The sequence below is a fragment of the Centruroides vittatus genome, unplaced genomic scaffold, assembly GCF_030686945.1.
Source record: "Centruroides vittatus isolate TY-2023 unplaced genomic scaffold, ASM3068694v2 contig_272, whole genome shotgun sequence".
NCBI classification, from domain to species: Eukaryota; Metazoa; Arthropoda; class Arachnida; order Scorpiones; family Buthidae; genus Centruroides; species Centruroides vittatus.
In genome coordinates this window covers 393,437-419,697 of record NW_027121732.1, presented here as the reverse complement: position 1 = coordinate 419,697, position 26,261 = coordinate 393,437, and the positions used below count along the sequence as shown (strand labels likewise).

Sequence of the window (26,261 nt, the reverse complement as noted above, 5' to 3'; positions counted from 1 at the left end):
ATCAAACTTTCTAGAAATATAAATGTACAACTGTAAGACTTTGGCATGCTATGAAACTGGAAGGGATGAAACTTCCTACAGCACAATTATATGGATTTAAGAATCCAGGGAAAGATGATGTTGCTTAGTAAATAAAATGCCGTGTCACTCATATTGAAAATGTGAAACACGTTAAGAATTAATTTTGTTCTCAATAAAACTAAACTTTGTTACATTTTGCATTGTGATTCTCTGTATTATTATAAATTTATTAATAATTTCAAATAACCTTAAAATTAATTCTTCCAGCAATATCATTGCATTTATATGATTTTGAACTATCGTCATCTACTAGGACTTTTTTATAGTAATAGGCTCATTATACTGGTGTACGTACCAGGTAAGACAGGTGAAAATAAAGAAAGTCCACTTTAATTTTTGACTACCACTTCTTTATGTCTAGTTGATTATACCAGTACAATAAGTGCCATTAGTATAAGGAAATCCTAGTAAATGATAATAGTTGTAAATAGAATTAGGGGCACGGAGACATAAGTATCTGAAATAATTCAAGAAATCACAATGGAAATCTTAAAATTTCTCTTATGTCAGTTGTCAATTCTATTTAAAATTTAAGAAATGATATATCTTGATAACATTAATTATCCTGAATTAATTTAGTAAATTTATTTGTAAACTGATCTAAATATTTCTAAATAAAATAATTAAATTTCAAAAAAGTCTGAATATTTCAGGAACTTATAAAAAGTTAGAATTTAAATTGTGCATATTTAAGAACTTAAATTAAAAAATACAGAATTAAAATCATCACAAACTTTTTAAAAAGAAAAAAATTATTTACGTATCAAATTTATAAATAAAATAAAATCAGTCTTACTCTTCCTCGTTGCATTTCGGTTAACTTAAGGGCAATATCGTCTTTGAGAGCAGATGAAATTTGGAAAACTATTTCACATTCGTCCAGTAAGAAAGATATTAATGCTAAGGCTTGAATTTCGTTGTAATCGATTTCATTCTCGGCGCATATTATGCAACGAGTAAAGGTGCTCAGTAACTAAAAATAAATAAATCAATCGATTTAGCGCACACAAAAATCTTTATATAAAATAAAAACCTGTCTAAAATGGAAAAAAAAAACTAGTACTGTGTGATTCCGGTTTACACAAGTAAAACTACACACACATATACGCACAACCGGTATATATCAATACATATATACACAGACATTCAACTGAATTTATTTTAAAAATTTAGTTGAATTTTCATGTTAAACTCTTCTGTGGGAGAAAAAACAAAAATAAAGGATATTTAATAGTTTGGAAATCATACGTAAGGAAGAAAAATTATGTGAAGTATATCTTTCATGAAGTCAAAATGAATGAAATACTTAAATTATTGAGAAAGATAAATTTAAAAAATAAACTAGACGTTGACATTAAACAACAAAGTCTTCTTATGTCCCCTTCTCACACCTTACAAAATAACAGTCTTATGGTGGAGTCGACCTTCATTTTGAGGCTACTCGTCCGCATAAATATACAAAAGTTATAAAAAATTCCCTCTGGTGATGGCACAAATATAAAATATTATATACATTTGATAAAACTGCTAGGATGATTAATATTTATCAAATATTTGTATTTGTAATTGTATTGTAAGACACAGATGATGAATTATTTTCTTATTTATTTTGTAACATCTTTGAAAGATTAAGAGCTCACATAATAAAAATGCCAACATATTTGATAAACAATAATACAATAAACAGCAATATAACCCATAAATTCTGCTTCTCCAAGTTCTTTATTTTTCATTCAAACTCAAATAAAATTTAATAATTACTATATATATATATATATATATTATTCTATACATTAAAGAAACTGAAATAATTATAGTTAAAAATACTCACAAAATCTCGTGTCATGATATGATTATATAGGTTTAACTCATTATTTTCAAGTATTTTATATATCATTCTGAGCAATAAATGTAAGTGACGTCTATTAGGAGAAGGAAGTAAGAGCAAACAAAGTTGAAGAGCTGCAATCACTTTGTGTTTATGATCTTCATTAATTTTATCTATAAAAGAAAATATTTTAGTATATGGATAATAATTACTTTTCGACGATGAGAAAAATTATAAAAGATATATATTTCTTTAATTTATTATTTAAAATGTCTATTACAAGTTGGGCGGATGGCTGAGGTGGTTAAGGTGCTACTACTATGGCAACCCGGGATCCAGCCTGGGCGAGCCTCCCAGAAAATTTTCATAAGCCCTGTCCCTCATTACCTGGTCCTCTCATTGCAAGTGTAGCCAAACCCACACTAAGCATGGAAAAAGCCATCTTAGTACCCACAGAGTGAAAACAGAGGGAGAGGAAATCATTTTATATAAGGTAGATTAATTAAATAGTAAAATATGAAAACTGATACATTTGCTAAATATTTTAAAAATTGAGAGGTCATCTTTATATTGTGATATATAATAAATTATGAATTAAACTATAAAATACGATATTTATTCTAAAACAACACAGTTTCAAGATGACAAAGTTATAGACAGCACCCTCTAATAGTAAACTGTTTATTGGACAAAGATAAGGCTTATTTTAAACTTAAAAATTGTGTCTATTCAGCATTGTCTATACTAAGTTGAAATTAATTGTCAGTTTGTTGAATGTTGCATTACTGCTCAAATAATTATGAAAAAAAGTTACTGGATTTATTCTATTAATAATTGCACTCAAACAATAGTCATGCCCAATTCCCAAAGAACAGAAATACTGTATAGTCACCTTCTCTAGCAAAGGCAGTGAATAGAAATACAGTGAGTAGAAATGTAAAGTATATGAAACAAAATTCTGTTGTGTATGTATAACTTCAAAAATTAAACTATTATAAATTAAGAGTTAATTTTTATCTAAAAGAATTTGAAGAATGCAGTTCTATGGAAAATCATGAAGCCGTAAAAATAAAGGCTACAAATTTAAGTTAATATTAATGTTTTTTACATATCATTTTTAACCAAATCAGAAAGAAATCTCTCAATTTTATAGTAAGCACTACATACCAGAACACCATAAGTTAATACTAATAAGAAAAGTTTTAATTATAGATTACAGTTAAACTACATTTTAATAGTTATTACTAAAACTAAAACATTCTTTATATTATAAAATGTAAAAATTAAATTTTATAATTATGTTAAATTTGTTTTTCATGATTACTTTCTTTAATAACTGTACAATGGTTTAGTTTCATAATTAGTCTATTAGTTACTTTCACCTCAAAAACATTAAAATGCTAAATTGCATGCTATATTAATTAGTACTACTTTTAAACAACCATGCATTCAGATTTGAATAATTTTTAATTTAGGTTAATATTAGTAAAGATTAACATACAGTTACAAGAAGATTCTCCATCTGGTTCTGGACGAGGAGGCAAAATTTCATCGTGTACAAATTTTATGCTTTCATTTTCAGACTTTTTCAGATTAACCCGTTTGCTGCATGAAATAGGGGTAGGAGGACGATAGACAGGAATTTTTAAAGAACTAAGTATGGTCTTACGAGCAAGTTGAAGTGATGGTTTCTTCCAGAAATGATCGTTTTTCTGAATGTTATCATTATCTGTAAAATCTGAAGAAGAGCGACTTGAATCCTTCACAGAATCTCTTTCTTTAGACCGATTTAATCTTTCTGGCGATTGATGGAGAGAATTATTTTGAAGATATGAGTTTTGATTAAATGAATATTCTCTTATAGTGTTATTTTTACAAGTATTCCAGGAATTATCATCACTCGAATGAGCAGTATAATACGAATTCATAGTTGTATCACTTTGATTGTCGATTGCTTTTGGATTGCCGTTACACTCAGTACCAGATGCATGTTTACAATTTGATAAATTTTGAACATTTCTTGCATGTTCTTCCTTTTTAAACTTATGATCGTATTTTAACTGTCTTAAACTTCCATATCCTTTAATTCCACAAGTTTCTGTACTTTTTGAAAAGCCATCAATACTTGTAGTTAATTTTCTTGGAAGTGTACATAAAGTTCGAGTGTCCAAATTTTGATTTCTCTTAGCAGAATATCTAAGTGAACGATTTAAATTATCTACAGAATTACATCTTGGAGTCTCTTGTACTTCTTTATTTACATAACTTAATTTATTAGCTGCTGTTAAATCTTGGAGGTCATTAGCTGATCTAACTGTATGAAAAGATTGATTTGAAGGAGTTCTTATCATAAAATTTCTTTGATGAGGATATACATGACTACATGCACTAATCGTGCTAGCAGTTTCTATCCCAGATGTTGCTTGACTAGTTAAGGTGTGCAGACTAGACTGTGAACCGTGTTCTTTAGAATAATTCACAACCAATCGAGTAACAGGACTAACAGTAATGAATGCGGTTTCGAAACAAAAATCCTCAGGATAATTATTGAATGCACAATTATTATCAGAGATTTTCTCACTATTATTACATGACTGTTTCATTGATGATGATTCAAAAGGCATCTGAGTGTTATTTAATTCCGTTGCTAGATATAAAGGTGTAGAGGTTTTCTGTTCAGAATCTGTAGTTACTTTAGATTGAACTGGATTTTGCGTTAGCAGATTTTCAAAAGAAGAAAATGTAGCTGCACTATTGTTATCAGATAATTCTTTATTCTTCTCTAAACTTTTATTTTCTTCTGTTTGATAATACAAAGTTTCTGAAATAATAAGTTATAATATATTATTAGAATTAATATAAATTAAATTTAACTTTTTCATATAAAAAAACACATCATGAGCTTATTTTAATTTTTTCAGCTCTTACAATGTTACAATATTGACAAAAAAGAAATCATCATTTAGTTAGTATTTTTCAAATTATACCAAAATCTGAGTGGACTTTTATGAAATAAACAAGTGTTGAGAAAGTGTAAATGATAATATATAGATAGTACTTTGTACAATATTAATTAACACCTACCTAAAGGATCATAAAGACCTAAATAAAAATAAGTAGAGTGCAAAATACAAAAATGAAGCTTGTGAGAAGCACAGCAGAGAAAACGCAAAAGAATAAAATCAAAAGTGAAGAGATTATAGAGGAAGATTAGACTTAGAAAGTAAGCTAAAACAGATCAATAAAGTAAAATTATGATGATATAAATAAATGAAAGGAGGCGGGAAGGATATTTCCAAGACACACCTATGAAAGTAAAATAATAACAAAGTGATTAGAAAAAAGATAAAGAGATAATTGAGCAAGATTTAAATAAAAGAGGAGTTAACTTCAAGCAAAGACAAGTACATTGCAAGTTACAGAAAGGAAAATGGCAGGAAAAAAAATAATAATAATAATCATGATCTATCTGACTATCCTTACTCCCAGCCAAAGAGGAGAAAAATAATTAATGTTTTTGTTTTTAACATAGAAAAAAAATTTATTTTACATTTAGACTTCATTTTAATAAATGTATTTTATAAATTATATATTTTTAATCTTTAAATAATGCTTTAATAAATGAGCTTAACTTGTGTCTTTCAAAATGACACATTCAAAATTTGTTTTCAATTTTTTGTCTAATAGAAGGTAGAGGAAATGATATATTGTCATTGACACATGAAAACCCCTGTAAGTACTAAAAATAAAATTTACAGAAATGACAAAAAACAAGTGATATTTCGTATAACAGCGTAAGGAACTTTCCTTAAATCTATGTTTGTTTTGTGCAATTTTTGAAAAAATATATAATCATGGATGCCATAGGAAATATCGACTTTGCTTGGCAAGAATTAACTGATAAATGCAGTGAACAGAGTGTGGAAAAAGTTATAGCTGAAGGTATCTGAGAATTCTCAATGAGAAGTGTATTGCTGAATGGTTAGGTTGAAAATTTGGTCAACCTAATCAATACAGCAGGACTAGGAGTTGTAGACGAGCAAGATATTGAGGAGTTACTGCAGGTTTCTGGCGAGAGCCTTACCAACAACAACCTTCAAGAACTAGCAGAACAAGGAATTCATGTAGAACTGGAAAAAAGTCATTCTGAAAACGAAAAACCCAAAGAATTTCCCTACTGATTTCCTTAGTAAAAGTTTTGTAATGATAACCGAAATTGTTGATCAAATTGTAGTGAATGATGCAGATGTTGAAAGGAGTGCAAAAGCAAAACAAGGCATTTTGGATGCAATCTTCTGCTACCGACATTTGCTTAAGGAAAGAAAAAAAGCAACAAATGAAACTACATGACTTTATTGAAAAAAAAAACAAAAATTTTATAAAAGCAAGAACCTTCATCACAAAAAATGAACTTTACATTTCTGTGTGCATATGTTTGTGTGTTATTTAACATATATTATTATGCAAATTAATATAAAAATAACTTAAAATGAAAGTAAAATCTGTTTATTTTTGGTCGTGTGCTCCCCTTTCCCTATTTACTCTACGTTAAAATGATCTCGTTTAACACTGTTTTGTTTAGCGCTTTGTCATCTAGGAATGCATCCCCCACATTCAGCGGAGTCTTACTGTACATTGTATTTACTTCTCTCTATCTAGATTATTATTATTCTAATTAAAAAAACAGTATGTTATTAAAAAAAATAAAAACTATGCATAATATTGAATTATTTTATATTTACAGCACCATATTTTTTATAATTTATTATATAATTTTTACTGTAAATAAAATATTAAATATAATATTATGGTATTATCGATTTTAGTTATGTCATTTTATTTTCATTCTAAATTTTTATTTAATTTCCTTTAATTCTTAATTAAAAGTAAAAATACTTACCAAATATATACATAAAAAGTTTATATAAATTAAATGGTATAAGAGGAATTCCCATATTAGTAAAATAATCTTTAACAACCTTAAAAACATCCATTTCAAAACCTGGATAATTTGGAAGACAACTACTACTTCCATTTGCATTTGGCCCTAAAAAAAAATTTTATAAATGAAAATTTTTTTATTATACAAATAAATTACAAAAGATACAGAATGATCTATTTAAATATAAAATTATTAGTGAGGTTTAGGCCGAAGTCTTAAATGCGAAAATGTATGTCGGACGTTCAGCACCGCTTTCCTGTAAGCCTAGAAGTTTGACAATGGCATTTGGAAAGTCAGTGGAATCATGCTCAACATTCCAAACGCCATTGTCAAACTTCTAGGCTTACAGGAAAGCGCTGCTGAACGTCCGACATACATGTTTTCGCGTTTAAAACTTTGGTCTCAACCTCACTATTATATAAAGATCTGTTCCTTCACATTTTGTGGCAGGTCTCTTATATTCTCTCTTGTGAAACTTTTTTCAAAACACAAATAATTGAAAAGAACAATAAAAAATAAAGCATATTACTGAAATTAGATACATATGTTAATATTATGTTTAATTTAATTGTGAAAATTAATCTCTACACACTTGACATTTTTTAAACAATACATTTTTGTGTATATACCTTACAGAAAATTACAAGAACAAAAATAAAATTTTCACATTACTTGCCCCATTGTATACTTAATGTCTATTTTAACAGCCATTACACCAGAGGCACGAGTTCATGATTTCAATGTATAACACGTGCTATTGCATAACTATTCTAAATTGTCTTTTAAATATAGATAACTTATAAATTATATGCATAAAAATGCAATCACGATCTATGTAAGATACTTACAGTTAGTAAGACATTTCATTGCAGACATAACCCAATGAGGAAGATCATCTGAAGCAAATATCAGTGATTATGAATCTTGTACATTTTCAATAGAAAACTAAAAGAAAAAAAAATCATCTCTCTAACCTGTTTTATCTGTTAATGTCACAACGCCTGTTTTGCTAAGACGTGTAGCATTATGCATAATTACATGGCCATCGATCAGTTTTCTATCAATTAATTCATCAATATCTTTTCCTTTTAATATATCTTGCAGCCTATTTGAGAAATTTATTCATGTAAAAAAATAAAATAAAATAAAATAACAATAGTTATTAATTAAAATAAACATCTTGCCTTGAAATGATGACACTTTTCCAAGTATTCTCAATTTCTCTTATAGATAACGCTCTTGCTACAAAATAACATTCAGGTATACATTCAACATTCTGAAGTTGTACTCTGTTATTTTCCATTCCAAATTTACCGTGCGAAAAGAATGGCACAGAATTAAATTTCTTGGGTTTATCTACTTTCGGATAATTATTTACATTCAATGCCGACAATGGTGCTCTAATTAATGCAATTAATGGTGATTGTTTTGTTGATAATGTATTATAAGAAAATCTGAAAAAATAATTCTTTTATTATGAATATCAAAATATTTATTCAAACACAATTTAATAAAATCATAAAAGTTTTTGTTTACATTAAACTATTATGTATATACTGTTTATAAATTTTATCAAGACATGAATAATTATTTAGAATAAAAATATACACACAAATATGCACTGTCTAACATTGGAGTGAACTTAGACAAACTTTAACTACTACTCATGTAGACTATATATAACACAACGATAAGTATTTATGTATCTAAACATAGAAAATGCACAGACATTTATAAATTTTACAGCTGTATTATAATCTTATCAGTCTGCCTTTGTATATGCAACCTGTCATTAAGTAAAATGACATTAAGGAGCACATACTTGTATATTACACATATATGTAATGTCTACATTTAAAGGTTGTACAAAATTTGAAAAATTAACTTTATATTTTTCTTAAGTTTGAAAGAGCTTTATGAAAAATTAGAGTGATAGATTTTATAGTCATAAAAAATTCACAATGTTAATATTATTCTGAAAATTAAAATTTTTTAATGTAGTTATAAAATTTCATATATATCAGTGATCTAACAAGTTATGGTTAATGATCGGGGAGGGTATTCATTGGAGAATTATGAATACCCATTGGACGGTATGAATTGCTAATCAAAATGTGTATTGTCTCCCAAATGAAAGTTAGCCTGGGATTTGTAAAAGCCTGTAACAGTTGCACATTCTTCCAAAGGTTCAAACTGCCATTCAAGACCTTCCTACTTAATTCTGTTGCTTGCTTGGCTTGTGTTCCTTTGATGTTCAGCTATGTGGGTGGTTAGCATTCTGACTGTGGCTTCTATATAAAATGTACTACCAGCATAGTGCTACTTAACATAAAGATTTTATAAATTTTCAATAAAGCGAGATTGTCCCCATTATTTGTTGATAATTTCCTGAGATTGGATTGGAGAGACATGATTAAAACAGAGCCATACCTCTCCAATCAAATAAGTTTCTAGAGATTTTTCTAATTTCAGGGATACAAGTCAAGTATCCCAACTATGGAATAGAGAATGTTAAGTTTGTTTCATAAACAAACAAAAGCAAGGATAAAGAGATAAAAAGTCTTATGTTTAATGAAGTTGAATTTGCTGTTGACAACATAGTAACCCACATTCAGACTGCTAATTTAACGCAAGCTAACTCAAGGTCTGTTTATTTGGGTGTAGAAGATAATAAGTAATCCCTATAGATTAGGGTAGAAATGACTAAATTTTTTAGAGGTTGGTTGAAAAGAATTGTTATCTTTAACACTGAAGATAGTTTATTTTTCACTTATTGAGTATATCTTGGTGAATCTGCATTATCAGTAAAAATAGTAAAAATTTAGTAAAAATAAATACATAAAAATTATTAAATATGTAATTAAATGAAAAAAAAAGATAAAATGATAAAATTAACTACTAAATAGTAAAACTTGTATATTATATATAAAAACAAATAATTTTTAATAAGAAAAAACTTCTAAAATTTATTTAAATACATCATATTTGGATAATCAGTACTAAAAATTAGATTTTACTTATGAAAAGTATCCTAATCAGACTGGAAAGCTAAGCCTTTAATGTCCAGGTCGATTACATCTAATTATTGTTTAATTAATTGTCCTAATGAAACACATTACAATACTTTTAGAAACAGTCTTTAATAATATTTTTCATATGACTATGATTAACTCAATTTATAAATTACATCCATTTTCATTTATTGACATTTTGGTAACAAATAATATTGATTTTGAATTACTGACATTTTTACCATGATTAAAATCATTTTTATTTAAATTATCAAATTGAAAAGAATAATAGTAATTGTTAAAATGCTATTTTTAATATGATACTTTTTGTATACAGTGGGTAATCGGTTAACAAACAATCTGTTCAAAGTCAATGTTCGTTACCTGAATTTTTCGTTAACTGATTATCGATTTACCATAGATTTCTACGGGAATTTAATTAATTCATTCTGGAGACTCCAAAAAATAAATAAAAAATTATATAATTTCTTATTACATTTATTTATATGTAATAACAAACTAAAAGCAAACTCTTCATTTTTTCATGGATCTTTGTTTCTCAGATTTGATTTTCATTACTCCTTTATCCAAACAAAAACATCTGAATTGTAGAAAAATTTCACCAAGTAAAAATTTATGATAGTTTAGATGATATTCAAAATTTTTCTTAGCAGTTTTTTTTGGTAAAGATAAGCTTGGTGCTTGGAGGTGAAATGTAGAAAACAATAGCGAGGTTGAGGCTGAAGTTTTAAATGCAAAAACGTGTAGGTCAGACGTTCGGCGCCGCTTTCTTGTAAGCCTAGAAGTTTAACAATGGCATTTGGAATGTCGAGCATGATTCCACTGACTTTCCAAACACCACTGTCAAACTTCTAGGCTTACATGAAAGCGGCGCCGAACGTCCGACGTACACGTTTTTGCATTTAAAACTTTGGCCTCAACCTAGCTAATAATACAGGTAAAAATCTTGTGGGTACTGCTTCCAAGTGTGAAGCTTATCTTTACCAAAGAAAAACTGCTAAGAAAAATTTTGACCATCGTCTAAATTGACATAAATTTTTACTTGGTAAAATTTTTTTACATCTCAGATGTTTTTGTTTAATAACTATTATTATGTCAAGACATAACCTCAGTCGGTGCTTGGCGACCGCCAATGAATGCACCGCTGACCAAATGTGCTGCCAACCGAACTCTTTCAATATTCATTTTGATTGGCACCAATCGAACGTGTCACTAACCATAAAATTAAGGCCAAAAAACTGAATTAGCTCTATGGGAAGCCATCATGAACTTTGACCTATCAACCTGGAAGTTTTGCAAGCACCTAACTGATAAAAAGAAAGACTTAAGTTTAAAATTTGAGCTTTCTAGCCCCAGTAGTTTTTCTCTACAAATGACTACAGTGCCGGATAAAGAAAAAGAAGAAAATACAGCTTTTTTTGGTTATTTTTGCACCTTTCAATTGCTTATATTTTGACAACTGCTTTATAGAAATCTTGAAATTTTGCACATGTCCCAAGAAAATTATTCTCTTTCAAATCAGATATTCAAAATTACTTCAGGTGTTTGGGGGGCAGAGAAACTGACCCCCAAAAGTTGGCAAATCTGATTCCTGTAAATATAGTCAGTTGGTGACTTTTTCACTTGGCGGGAGTCAGTGACATGACTCCAGATCTGCTTGAGTCTTTTTGATTATATCTTTCTTAGCTAAAATTGTGCCTACTGTAGACCTGTTGAAGCCATACTGCCTAGCAACATCAGACATCTGCCCACTCTCTACTTTGGCTATGTGAGAGATATGACAACTAGGGCACCTCTCGACAGGAAAAAGGGGAAAAGAATGTGAGGGAAGACCAGGCTATAGAGTAGTCCCGTTTGTCTTGCCATCATTCAAGTCTCGCCGTTATTTATGTATCCAATCCCAAACCGAAATAAAGTGTCTAAGTTTTACATGTGTTATTGTTCATAATCTCAACCTTTGTGTGTGTTATTGCTCATAGTCACGACACAAATTGGTGCCGTGATCAGGATTGTGAGATTTGACGAAGATCAAGAACGTTCCTGATTCAGTGTGAACATTACTGCTCATATCATCACTTCTGCAAGTGAGACTACCTGTACCTTCCGACCCGAAAGTTGGTCAGATCTGGAAACCTATTCTGAGTTGTATCGTTAAGTTAACGAATACGATAAAAACCAGTTTCTATCAGAACCATGTGATTCGCGTTTAATCAATCGTGAAAATGCTATTCTGAGTCGTACGTTTCATTTTCGGTTCAGATAGCCACGTGCAGTAACTAAGCTTTTGTTATCGGTCACTCTCGAGCTGCCGTTAGGAACGTAACGAAAGTGAAAACAACATGGTGTCTTTGTTGTATGAATGATTTTACGATTTTACTTCACGAACAATTGGAGAGAGAGTTAATAAACTATGTTGTTGTATTGCTTAAAATAATTACCTTAACTGTTTATGAATATTGTATGAATAATGTAATTGCTTTCTTGTTAAAATTTAAAGTAAGTAGCTATAGCATGAACATTATTTCTAAAATAGGTTTCATTCGCATATGTATAAATTAAAATGATAGTCATATATTTACATTCAAAGCTATCAGTTACTTTTTGCCATCTTTCTGGATCTTTTTGTGAGCCAACTCCATTGGAATTCAGACAGTCGGCTATTTCTTGCCACAATTTCTGGCGGTCTTTTATGGTAAAGGAAGCATCTAACTTCCCTGACATTAATTTCGGGTTGTCTTCCTAAAATTAACGAGCATCTCGAACTGGCAACTTGTAGTTCGCTGGCTTCGTTGTCCTTTCTTCGACATTTTAAAACAAAACTATTTCACTAGCACTGATACACAACAATGCTAAAACCACGTGCTTCACTTAGAAAATAGCAGGTTGCAGTCATGTGACAAAAATACAATGTTAACTAAACTGTGATTGGTTAAAGTGTACTAGCTATCGATAGCATGGAACCCAGATGCATCTCAACCAACTACCCATAGCGAAACCCACTTAATGTGGAGCACAGAATAGCGATTTGTCTAAGGTTCGCTAACTGCCTTTCGCTAAGGGGACTTATCAAATGTCCTGTGTATCACTCTCATTGAGTTATCGGAAGAGCTCAGAATAGGTCCCCTGACACCAACAGATACGAAGATTTACTTGTTACTGCCGTTATCCGATCCGTTTGTTGTCCTACTCATCACCACGTGTTTACACTGTTATATTGCCACATGCGTTTATTTGCCATATTGCCCTGTTTTCTCCATTGTTCACAGAACTGACTTCATTACCCAACCACCACCGTCGACCCCACACAAATTCAAATTCCAACAAGGAATTGAGCAAGCTCCGACACCGCTGCAATACAGTAAGAACATCTATAACAAAGACGATCGACAAGGTCAACGCCACTTCTGACTCAATGCCATTTGATGAAATCAAACTGTCCTGTGACATGTTGAACGAATGGCTTAGGGAATTGAAGTTACTAGATGAGGCCATTCACGATAAACTTCAGGATGTGGAATACGAAACCGATGCCACTGCCTGCAAAGAAAGGGAAGAATCCTCCTGACTTGCTGTGATTAGAATACAATGGGTTCTCGACTGCAGGAACTCCACATCAGACCTGACTCCTGAAAGCTCAATCAATCTAGACTCCCCTTTCCTTCCCAGTCAATCACAGGCAACCACTTGCACTAGGTTGTCCGCCTTGGTTCTTGAATCATTTGAAGGTGAAATCGCTAAATGGCAACAATGCTTCTAGGAACAGTTTACAGCAGCCATTGCTAAAGATTCAAACATACCAGACATTAAGAAGCACGTCTTCCTTTGGGGATATCTCCAAGGAGAGGCTAATTGCCTAGTAAATGGCATTGCCATAACTGCAGGGACATATTCTGAGACCAAGGCACGACTATTGAAGAAATACAGTGATAAGAACTGTATAATTCAGGCATGCATCAACTACCTAGAGAGTTTGCAACCTTTGATCCATCCTACAGCCACGAACTGAATGACCTCTTCGTTGAGTGCAATAAAATAGGGTGCATGCCCTAAAAGCCCTGGGAGAGCCCATTAACTACTACAGATGCACTCTAACACCAAAAATCCTTCAGGCCCCTACAATATACAACTCACAACATCTGCTCTGGGTTTTTGATCCCTCAACAATTAGTACATCTTAGGCCACAAAATACAATCAACATGATGCAATATTAAAGCTGAAGAAAAATGAAAAATTTAGAAATTCAACTTGCCAAAAAGAATAAAGAGATAGCAGAACAAGCAAATGTCTTATTGAAGGTTGGAGAAGTATTTTCTGAAAAAGAAAGTGAAATCATAAAATTGGATTTAATAATTAAATCTATTAAAGAGCAAAATGATTTGCAAAGTCCGAAATTGTGTCATTATTGGAAAACTTGAAGACCCAAATGGTTAAAATCTACTAATAATGGCATCAATGAAAAGGAGGTTGAAAATCAAAAGATCAAAGAAGAATTGAAATGTCTTCGAGAATCAAGATGTGTTGCCACACCTAAAAACTTACTGAATGCAGATGTTAGAATAAATGAAGTACGAGTTAAACTAGAAGAAGAATTGAAAGAAAAGTTGGAATATCAAAATAGTTTAGAAAACTTAAAGAAACAATTGAAAGAAACTTGTCTCAATAATATGAAGGAGACAGCAGAAATAAAATTATCCTGTGCTCAAAACGTGAGCATGTATTTGGAATTAAAGAATAAACTCCTTTGCAAGATTTACTCAGACAATGCCAAATCCTTCCATGCAGCCAACAAAAAACTGCAGAATCTATGACAATCACTCTCTGATACAGAGATTGCCCGCTACTCTGTTCACCATGGCATCACCTGAGTCTTCAATGTGGAGAAAGCGGCTTGGTAGAAAGAATGATGGGGACCATGAAGAGATGCCTCTGCCAGATCCTGGGGAAAGTCTACTAAATGCAGAACAGATGTCTACCATACTCATTGGGGTAGAAGCCACCCTCAACAGCAGGCCTCTGGTACACAACTATGACACTGAAGAGCCAGAAGCCCTCACACCCTCTCACTTCCTGGTAGGAAAAAGAATTACTGACCTTCCAGAGCCTAACAACCATTTCCGACTTCATGACCTCGTGAGACAGTGGCATCACCAACAGTCGATCACTGAGAGCTTGTGGAGATGATGGCAGAAAGAATATCTGCCTGACTTACAAAGCTTTCATCACATTTGTGGGGTCAGGAAGAAACTGCCATTACCCCGTGAAAGAGCTCTTGTTCTTCTTAAGGAAGACTTGCTGCCTAGACAGATGTGGAGGACAGCCATAATCGAAGAGCTGATCACTGGCCGCAATGGTTGCATCCGAACATGCCATCTGAGGCTTCCTGATCAGAAGTGCATCAGGCGCCCCCATCCAATTGGTCCTCCCACTAGAAGCAGAAGACAAAGGTGGGGAGGATGTGAGGGATATGACGACTAGAATGCTTCTCAATGGGAAAAAGGGGAAAAGAATGTGAGGGGAGACTGGGTTATTGAGTATCTTGAGTAACGGCGAGACGTGGATGAAGGCAAGACCATCTGTCTTGCCTTCATCCACGTCTCGCCGTTATTTGTGTATCCAATCCCAAACTGAAATAAAGTGTCTAAGTTTTAATGTGTTATTGTTCATAGTCTCAATTTTTGTGTGTGTTCATAGTCAGACTTACATAAATTCAGAGAACAAAAATCAACTAGTACAAAAAAGGTTATGTATACAACTGTGAAAGTCTCGTTCCATAATTATTCATAGATGCCAATAAAATATAGTTTTATAAATCTTAAATTCAGTGTCGCTTCTTCTTGTGTTTGTTCTCTGAGATGTTCGTAATCTGAACATGTGTTTGTCGTCCAAACATAAAAATTTTTTGCGAAAGTGTTCATTGTCTGATTTGTTTGCAGTCTGAACTGTTCATTAACTGATCACCCTCTGTATAAGTTTTTTTAAAAACTTTTTCACAAAATTAAAAAAATAAAAGAGAGAGAGAGAATGCTATAAAGTTCTCTCTACATTTCTTTATCTAAGAATACTTTTGACAACTTCTTTCACAATTTTTTTACAGATAAATCTTTATACATTTTACATTATTGTAGTTTATAAGTCAACAAACAGTTTAATGGTTATGGTGTTTAAGACATCAGCCTACTGCTATAGGAAGCCTGGATTCAAATCCAGAGAAGCAAATCTCCAGAAATTTATGATGTGCAGTCAATCTCAGATATTTCAGGCTATGTTCCTCATCCTACCATTCTATGGTGGACTTTGCCAAACCCATAATGGATATAGAAAAAAGGCACTCTTACCATCACAGAAGAGAGTGAGTGAGAAAAAAAAAATTGTATAAGTTACTATGAAAAAATTATGTAATCTTGGAATATATCTATCATCTCCATTATATCCCAGATAAAAAGAAAATTAATAATTTTTAAAGATACTCTTTCAAAATTTAAAATAGTTTTATATTATATTCTTTGTTCAAATTTTCGGTAATAATTTATCAACTTACAAATTAATTTTAATTAAAAATCCATTGATATGAACTAAAAGACAATAAATATGTATAAAATGCTCTTGAAGTATATTTAATTTCACAACTTCCACAAATCTTTTAGACTATAAAAATATTGATCTAGAAATTATTTTAGTGAAACTAACAATCATGGAAGTATTGATTATTTAAAATCAATCAACAGAATTGAGCAGAAAAAAAGCCATTAAAATAATTAGTCATAAGATTTTTGAATTAAAAAACAATAATAATCATCATCATTAAGCAACTCATATTTTACTAATCTTTGATAATATATTATAATTATTATCTTTTACATTAATATATATATATTAAATTATAATATATAATAATAAGATCATAAATCATTACATATATATTTGAAAGGAAAATAATTTAAAGTATCTGCTAAGTGATTTTTTGAACACTAGTTTTATTAGTTTTCAGTGCCAATTTTAGTTCGTTGATTGATCTGTTAAATATTTCTTCCAGTTAAGTAAAAATTATTGTTAGTATTATATTTAATGATAACCAAACTATGGATATTCAGTATTATTCAGGATGCTATTGAATGTTATAGTAAGAGTATTGTTTTTTTATTAATAGAGGTTTGTAAGGAAATTTGGGTTAATGTTATCTTAGGTAGCCAAGATGGCGGCTCGTCTCTAATTCCAGCAAGGAAACAGTGGGACGCACGTTCTAACCTAACCTATTCTAATAAATTACCATAATTATTAGCAATCAAGTTATTAGAATAGGTTAGGTTAGGTTAGGTTAGAACGTGCGTCCCACTGTTTCCTTGCTGGAATTAGCAATGAGCTGCCTTCTTGGCTACCTAAGGTAACATTAACCGAAATTTGTAGTAGTTGCCTGCATACTGACAAATTAAAATTTTTTCCTGTATAGCACACCAAGTAATATATTCATAGTTCACCTTTAAAAATATTTACGTAATATATAAAATATATATTTCTTAAAATATATTTAAATGAAAATTGAAATTAAAAAATATTAATATAATAAGTACCATTTTCTTGATTAATTGATTTTAATATTTATGTAAATACTTACTTATATAATTGTGAGTTATCTTTGAATTCTTCTTGATTATCTTTTGAATTTGATTTAACTCTTTCAAAGACACCAGCTTTCATAAATTTTTGTAATAACTGAACTGTTTGCTGCCTGAAAAATCAAAATTTAATTCATTTTAAGCAATTATACACTAATTATAAAATTAATTTTTTTCTTAAGATTTTTAAATTTATACCTGGTAACATCTGGTCCGAAACTATGATTTCTCCTTAAAAAATTATGTAACCAATCAACTGCTTCACTTGCAGAAAAGCAATTTTCAAATGAACGCATGTGCCTGCGATGTTTCCTTAATGGCATACCAGAACGGAAAGCAACCACTACTTCATTCCACTAAAATAATTATTTCGTGATACATTTTTTTATTATTAAAACCATTACATTCTTACAATTAGAACGAGTATTATAAAGAATAACAGTTAATATGAAATAATAAGAAATAATATATATAATAATATGAAATAATATGAAATAATAGATTAATTACATTAAAAAAATGATAATTTGGTAAGATCATGACATGTTTACTATATTTACTACTAGAAATAAATCACGGAAAATACTTTTTCTTAATTAAATGTGTATTATAAACTTATAAAATAAAATAATAATACCAATATTTGATAAGACATTAAGTTTTCAGAAAGGCACAATTTATTATTGATTTTTCAAGTATTAAATGATAAGAGATATAAATATAGAAATTCAAAGTGAAATATTTTTTAAAATTAAATCTTAAATTATGAAAAAGAATTATTTAATACAATTCAAACAAATTTTATTTGTTTATAAAATAAAATGTAATTATATTTTTATATATTTATGTGCTTAAGCATTTTAAAAAAGTACTATTTAAAACAAAGTTGTTATTAAAAAACTTCTGGGTGATATAGTAAACCTTCATAAAAATAGAAGAAACACTTAAAAAGAGTAAGGTGTGTCTTCTTACTTCAACCTTAACACACCTTAGGAATATAAAACATTTTGGTGGAGTTAATCTTGAGGCTCTCATCTATCTCAACTTTAATTGTATCATCCTGATGTTCTTTTACATAATACTTTTTCATTGTGTCGTCGTTTTAAACAAGTACTGTATTTGCACACTGAGACAGACGAGAGCCTCAAGACAGTCTTTTGGTGGAGTCAACCTTTGTCCTTTAGAAACCTCAGAAACATAAAGTTAGAAGAAACTTTTTACCTTTTTTTTTACGTCTCTTCCACTTTTATAAATTTAAATATAATATAGTAAGAAATTTTGAAATCATTACAATGTAATAAGAAATTAAATACTCTTAAATAAAGATAATTTAGAAGTATTTTATTAATGGATTTATAATTGTGTAATAGTTTATTATAGATGACAATTCCAATCAAACTCCAATATCTTTCATATTCATAGTGAATTTCTATCAATTGTAAAATACTCCAACATCAATCAAAGTAATATCTATGTAATGGTATTAGAGAGGTTGTGACCGATGTTTTCAACACGAAAATGTAAACGTTGGACATTCACCGCCACGTTTCTGTAAGCCTAGAAGTTTGACAGTGGCATTTGGAATGTCAAACACAATTCCACCGACGTTCTAAACGCCATTGTCAAACTTCTAGTCTTACAGGATGGTGGCACTGAACGTCTGAAGTTCACGTTTTCGCGTTGAAAACGTCAACTGCAACCTCTATTATGTTATGTTTATTAATTAAAAATTTTAATTTACATCATTATTATTATTGTGTTTTTTTAAATCGCATTAGTTCGAGTCATGATAATCTAGAAACAAAAACTGAGCAAGCAATTTAAGAGATTTCAAAAACCATTTAAAAATTTAATTTTAAAAAAAGAATCTATAAATTTAGTATTGATTACATTCTTAGTTACCTAATGATAACATTATATCAAAGCTCCGTTAATGTATAATTTAAATTTTTCTTATGTTTTAGTGAAATTTTAATGAGTAAAAAAAAACAACTGATTTAATGTGAACATAATTAAAATTTAATCATATTTATTCTTTAAACAAAAATAATATAATTTAAAATTACAACAATATTTTTACACAATCTTGAGACCAAATTTAAACATGACATTGTCATTTTAACATTTAATAAGATATGTAGGAGACTTCATTCTTATGTATTGCTACTGTAATATCATGAACGACAGAAATCAATTTTACTTCAAATTAATACCTTAATTTTTTTTTCTAAAATAACATTAACAACAGGAACATTGAAATTATTTCATAAGTAGTTAAGTAACACTTATTCTATAACAAAATTAACAACTTCAAAATTTGTACTCTAAATATTATGCAAATTATTATACATTCTACTCTAAAATCAACAACGATTTGTAACAATTTAAAAGTGTACAATTAAACATTACTTACATATATAACGTCGTAATATAATTAATAAAATAAACTTTAAAAACTAAACAAATTTTAAACAGGTGCACCTATTAAAAATATTTTGTTCAATATTTTAATATTTTATTATATAAATTAAAAAAATTACAATCATTAAATAGCAAATAAAATTTAGTTAGAAGTTAAGTAAGCACACAAATTTATTTTGGCAAAAGAGGAACAATATTACGATTAGGCATCTTGACTATTTCATCTCTCATCTGCTGAAGTTCTTCGTCACGGATGGCTTCCCATTTTTCCAAGAATTCCGCTACTTTTGTGTGGCCAAATGTGTGAGATTCGTCAAGAGGTGTATGTCCCCATCGATCTTGTGGTTTGTGATTAACACCACACACTTTTAGAAGAAATTCTACACATTCTAAGTGACCTTCGGCAGCAGCTAAATGAAGTGCCGTACGCCCGTCGTAATCACTCTGTCCCATGTCCATTCCCGATAAATAATGACGACGCATTGCCGTGACGTCTCCACTAGCAGCACTAAACAAAAGGCCAACAATTTTTAATCCTTTAGTTTCATACTTCTGTCTTCTTGGATCCCGTTTTTGAGTGGTATGTCTTAGATTGTCATAATGATGAAAATTAAACATTCTTACTAAATCTTCACAAAACTGAACTCCTCTTACCGAATTCCCATAATTATCGAGTGGAGGAGACCATAAACAAAGACCTATTACGTTAGGTACAACAACCATCGTACATCCCGACACTCCAGATTTAGCAGGTAATCCAACTTTAAAAGCATACTGTCCAGAATAATCGTACATCCCACAAGAATGCATTAGCGACAAAACATCACGTACTGCATGACTTTCTATGACTTGCTGTCCCGTTATAGGGCATATTCCTCCATTTGCAAGTGTGCTGGCCATGACACTGACAGTGTCGCAATTAACCTCGAGAGAACACATTTGAAAATAAAAGTCCATAATATCCCTAAGATTTGCCTTTTCCGGATAACATTTATTTTCTTTCATATAAAAACCAATAGCATAATTCCGATCCGCCGCTTCTCTTTCGGAAAGAAACGTGGCATTATTAAAACCGAGATATTCACCACCTGCCATAGCTTTATAATATTGACATATCCAATCAAATTTTTCGGATACTCTCATTTCCGGTTCGACTAAATACAGCAGCAAAGAACACACGACTATGGCACCGGCATTCACCATCGGATTATGAGGTTTTCGAGCGTAATCGAGTACTAATTCGTTAAACATTCTACCACTAGGCTCTTGACCGATGTATTGGTGAACTATATCGGATCCTAGTTCGTTTAAGGCAATAGCATAATTAATCGGTTTACCCGAAGACTGAATGGTAAAGGGTACGCCAGTATCACCGATGGAATATCTCTGCCCATCTACCGTACATAAACTAACACCCCAGTAATCGGGATTAAATTTTGCAAGCTGTGGAATGTATGCGGCAACCTTACCTCCAGTTATAACTTTACATTTCCAATAAGAGTCTTCTACATATTTAACAAAATCTTGAAAATCCGGTATTACAAAATGGTTACGAAATGCTCTACTTATCAAAACGATATTCTCTTTTATAACGCTTTTAAAAGTCTCTCTGTCAAGATTCAACGATTCGGGCGATCCGACGCTCTGCGTTTCTTTATGAACGCATCTTAATTTAGACATCATTTCTTTTAATCTAGGATCATTTTTTTTCAAACCAGTAGACCATAAGGAGGACAAAAACTGTCCGACCGGTACCGTATCATCATTATTTTTAAACATAGTAAATAGGACATCTTCCACATTTGTTTGATCATCTTTATCCACATCTTTTTGTGAACTAACAGTGCTGCTAACTTTCAATTCTTTAGCCCGAGCAAATTCCTCAACGGGCATAAAAACGCGATTTGCATGAGAATTTTTATAAATCGAATTTCCATGTAAATTTCTTTTAAGTATTTTACTCCCCGAATTACCAAACAGATATGGTATTTGAATATAGGACGTTTTCTGTTTCAGACACGCACACAAATGATGTTTTCTATCGGGTTGACCGAGGATAGTTCGTAGAGGACAACGTAGAAAGAACCCTCTCATCGTAATGCCGACACTTCAGACTACGACAATAGTCATTTTCAAAGTTAAATAATGCTCGATGGGATACAAAAGTATTAACAAATGGACGTTATACGAATACCTACGGACTTCCGACTTCCGAAATGTTAAATGAACGGACTAGCAGCGCAGACGCTGCGTCGAATATTCAAGAAATTTCTGTACAAATGCGTGTTGCATCGCACAGATCGATATCAAAATGGCGTACCGCTGTAGTTGACACTTGGCCAAAATACAATGCTGTTTAGAATAGTCGTGTTTACAAACTTCAAATTGCCGTGTTTGCTCTACTTGTACTCTTAATGAAGGATGGAGTAAAGAAATATCGTATAAAAAGATACCAAAAAACATATTTTTCCTATTTTCTGAGACTCATTTAACGATAGTTAACGTTTAATGTATCGTATAGGTAATAGCATCCAATTCCCCCGATAATAACTGTATATACATGGTCTACTTTATAACTCACAATCCAACCAGACTTTAATTAACCATCCATAAAATCATAATGTTTATAACCTCTCCTAATTAAAAGACATAAAATGAATACTCATATTTACAAAATAGCGTAATTAGTGGAATTAAATGAGAAAAACAACAAATTAAACTCTTAATTAGAGCATATATAGGAAAAAATAGCCATAAAATATATCTCATTATAAAAAGCTGTAAACTTTAAATTGAATAATTAAGATTCTTTTTGTAATATCAACATATTAGTTATATTATGAGGAAGAAATGATTTAAATTAATTTAATATGTTTTCAGTTAAGTAATTCTGTAAATATATTTCTTTATTTGTAGATAAATTTTGATTCTGTTCACATTTGCTTCCTAGACAGATTGGCTGTAAGCCAAAGAAATTTATATATAAAAGTAATCCTTAACCTGATCCTTTCATCTATATAATGTCTACCAATTTCCTACTAAGAATATTTTTTCTGTCTTGGCAACAAATGTAATTCTCTTTAGATTAAACTCAATGCTTTTTTGTAACAGTTTCAATTATTTATTGTTACTATTTTTCTATTTGTATGGAAATTAAAGGAAAAAAAAGTTATTTATAAATTTTAAAATTATAAATTGTAATAATTATAAATATTATTTGATATTTAAATTAAATTTTAATTCAATTTGTAAGCAATAATTACTTATATCAGTGTGTGATAACTGAAAAGAATATAATACATTGATAATTATAAATCTAAGATATTCAAAGCGAATTGTATTATTTTTTTTATTATGAAATGTTTTAAAAGCTTTAAGAATATTTTTACCATCAATAAAAATTAAAATATAATAAATCAAATAGAAGAAATAATTAATAAGAAATAATAATAGAGTAAACATGACAACTTTATGTTAAAAAAATTCTTATTTGTTTAATATTGTAACAGAATAAGAAGTAATGCTTTACACTTAATTTTATCAAGAGAATTACAGAAATAAGATAAGATTTAGCACAGTAAACAAAATATTTTATCAAAAGGCATTACAATTGTTTTAAGATAAAATAATTACATTTATAATTACAAACTGCATAATTTATTTTTAGAATTACATCTAAATTTTTAAGTTTATCTTGTATTAAAAAATTATAAGTTATATATATATATATATATATATATATTTATTTATTTAAAAAAACAATGGTACATGCTTATTATATGGAATAATAAATTACATTTTAACTATATATATATATGTATATATACACAATTAAAATGGGTAGAATGTTTGAAATTAGTTATATATGAAAATTATCTTTCAGTTTTTCCCCTAAAAGGTCATTTTTAAACATATTTTTATTGTAAATAAAATATGTATTTTTTGTACATATTTTTAAATTATGATTTTATTTTATAATCATAGATAACTTGTAAAGTATTTAAAATAGAATTAAAATATCAAATTTAAAGAAATAAACAGCTAATTTTAGTAATAATACAGCGTGAAAATTCGCGCAAAAAAATTTGAAACGTGGGTATTTAAATTTCAAACTTACGAACGAAACTGACAAAAACTTACCATTCTAGTCGCTCTATAAGGAGCCCCCCTTTTATAATTATCCATTTTCGAGGTATAATTACTAATTTATATCATATAAAAACCTAAACTAACATTTGTATATACATTTTTTTATAGTTAACAAATTTAATGCAACTTTTGAATTTGAATTTCCTGCGCTTTGATTTCATTGGTCGAGAAAGATGAACGAAATAAAATAAAACTTTATTCGTTTATATGCAATTAATTTAATAGAAAATGATATATTAATAATTCTAACGATCGTAAATGACTAAAAGAATTAATAAAAAAACTGATATATTCAGAAAAAAATCAAAAGTTTTTGTAAAAATATTTATTTTAGTTTATCGAAAATATGATTTATTAACCGTTTGAAACTATATTATTGGATAAAAGAGGAAATAATTTATATATTTTATAACATTTAATTGTTAAATTGGAAAAAGTTGAATGTTTCCCCCTCCTATTTCCGATCGCATTGTTATCAACTCGCCTGAAATTGACGAAATTTTGAGGCAAATGTTACAATTGCTACCGACTTATCGGTATACCTACAGATATTTGGTATTGGGTGCGTTCGTTAATAGCGGTCGTTCTGCGTCTCCGCTACTACGGGAGTACGCTGCTGTTTGTAGGCATTTAGGAACGACGGTGAAAGAAAGAAAGATGGCGGCGTCCGCACTATCGATAGTATGATGATGGAAGAATCTATAATTCTAAAATATGAGCTTTAAAAGTCAAAAGAAGGGACCCAATTGTAAAATCTAACCATAAAATAGATTATTTGTTGAAAGAGCATTCAAAATAGCCACGAAAAAAATTCGAAAAGGCACTTACATCACCGCGTGCACTAACTTGCGCTTTCACAACTTCTAAATTTTTATTCATAAAACCATATAATGAACCCCGAAACGAAACTATTTGAGCCGTGGAGGACGCCATGTTGCTTTCCACCGTAAACTACTGCTACAAGCGGCCGTTTTTGTCGTTCGACGGCGCGCACTCCGACCGGAATTTAGGAACGCGTTCCTCAGGAATTTTTAAACGGATGTCGCTCGCGCGGAGTTACGCGGAGGAATAAAAGAACGCGCCCATTGTCTACCGACATACCGACATCTCTACTTTATATACTGATATTGAGTTTTGCAGCTATTATTACTAGTAAGTCGATGGATTTGCTGCTGATGGTGCTAATTTATGATGGGTGCTCATTATTCTGTTCAAACACTTTTAAAATCAGAAATTCCAAATTTGTATGTCATGAAATGTATATGTCATTCTTTTAATCTGTGTGCGTCATATGCATGTGAAAAACTCCCGAGAGTTCTTGAGGACCTTATATAGATACTTCAGACTGCGACCTAACAGAGTTGCTGAACTACGTAAATTTCAGGGTTTTGTGAATTTGTAAACCACATAAAATGCTGCATCCTACTTCAGACTGGATGGCTGTAACTTTACAACTTGGTGACCGTGTTATTGCAGCAGAAACCATACTAGAAACACTCAGAACTCCACTCAACAAGTTATACTTGGAATTTTTAGAGTTCATTTTGCTAGTGTTCAATAATCTTAATTGTCAGATGCAAGCAGAAAAGCCACAGATACAGTGTCTTCGTCAGCATACATCAGCTGCTCTGAAAATGACACTCGGATGTTACATGAAACCATCTTACCTGAAAGCGATATCTTTGCGGGCTGTTCAGTATCAAGACCCCGACGGCCGGATGGCCGAGCGGTCAAGGTGGCAGCCTACCGCTCTGGGGGACCCGGGATCGAATCCGAACGGGTCGAATAATCCCCAGGAATTTTTCGGGGGGTGGTCCGTTTGGATATGTCGGGCCCCGTCCCTCACCACCCGGTCGCCCCATTGTGGGCCTGGCCGAACCCATAATGGGCCTACTAAAAGAGGCCCTCTTAGTGCCCACAGGGCGGAAAGAGTTAAAAAAAAAGTATCAAGACCCCAGAAACTTTTCGCCAATATATGACATGTACTTTAGTGCAAAAGTAACAGCCCATCTTGTCTCTGAGAATCTCGATTGCAAAGACGTTCAAGAAATGAAAAAAAGTGTCTTAGTTTTTTGATAGAAGGTGCGTCACAAATCTTCAAACGAATATCATTCAATGACAAAATACTAATTGAAAAATGCAAGCAATCCACCCAATAACATTGAAAATATTACAGCAAAACTAGAAGCAGTTT

The 26,261-nt window shown here is 30.7% G+C and overlaps 2 protein-coding genes across 4 annotated transcripts in view; both read right to left on the bottom strand.

Moving 5' to 3' along the window:
• LOC136971772 (DEP domain-containing protein 1A-like) overlaps window positions 1-24,207 on the bottom strand; it is a 32,235-nt gene extending 8,028 nt beyond the window's left edge. For 2 of the 3 annotated variants that reach the window (XM_067266266.1, XM_067266265.1), the window contains exons 1-10: window positions 24,059-24,207; window positions 17,696-17,853; window positions 17,497-17,610; window positions 8,036-8,305; window positions 7,826-7,956; window positions 7,700-7,747; window positions 6,810-6,956; window positions 3,411-4,730; window positions 1,913-2,082; window positions 878-1,054 (exon numbers count right to left, since the gene is read on the bottom strand). In XM_067266266.1, the coding sequence (XP_067122367.1) occupies window positions 878-1,054; window positions 1,913-2,082; window positions 3,411-4,730; window positions 6,810-6,956; window positions 7,700-7,747; window positions 7,826-7,956; window positions 8,036-8,305; window positions 17,497-17,610; window positions 17,696-17,853; window positions 24,059-24,103 (2,580 nt within the window). In that variant the 5' untranslated portion in view covers window positions 24,104-24,207. The remainder of the gene's footprint in view (window positions 1-877; window positions 1,055-1,912; window positions 2,083-3,410; window positions 4,731-6,809; window positions 6,957-7,699; window positions 7,748-7,825; window positions 7,957-8,035; window positions 8,306-17,496; window positions 17,611-17,695; window positions 17,854-24,058) is intronic. The other variant, XM_067266267.1, reaches the window with a different exon arrangement.
• GLS (Glutaminase) lies at window positions 19,949-22,468 on the bottom strand. Its single transcript, XM_067266264.1, has one exon. The coding sequence runs from the start codon at window positions 22,010-22,012 to the stop codon at window positions 20,090-20,092; it is 1,923 nt and encodes a 640-aa protein (XP_067122365.1). The 5' UTR covers window positions 22,013-22,468; the 3' UTR covers window positions 19,949-20,089.
• Window positions 24,208-26,261: the final 2,054 nt, after the last annotated feature.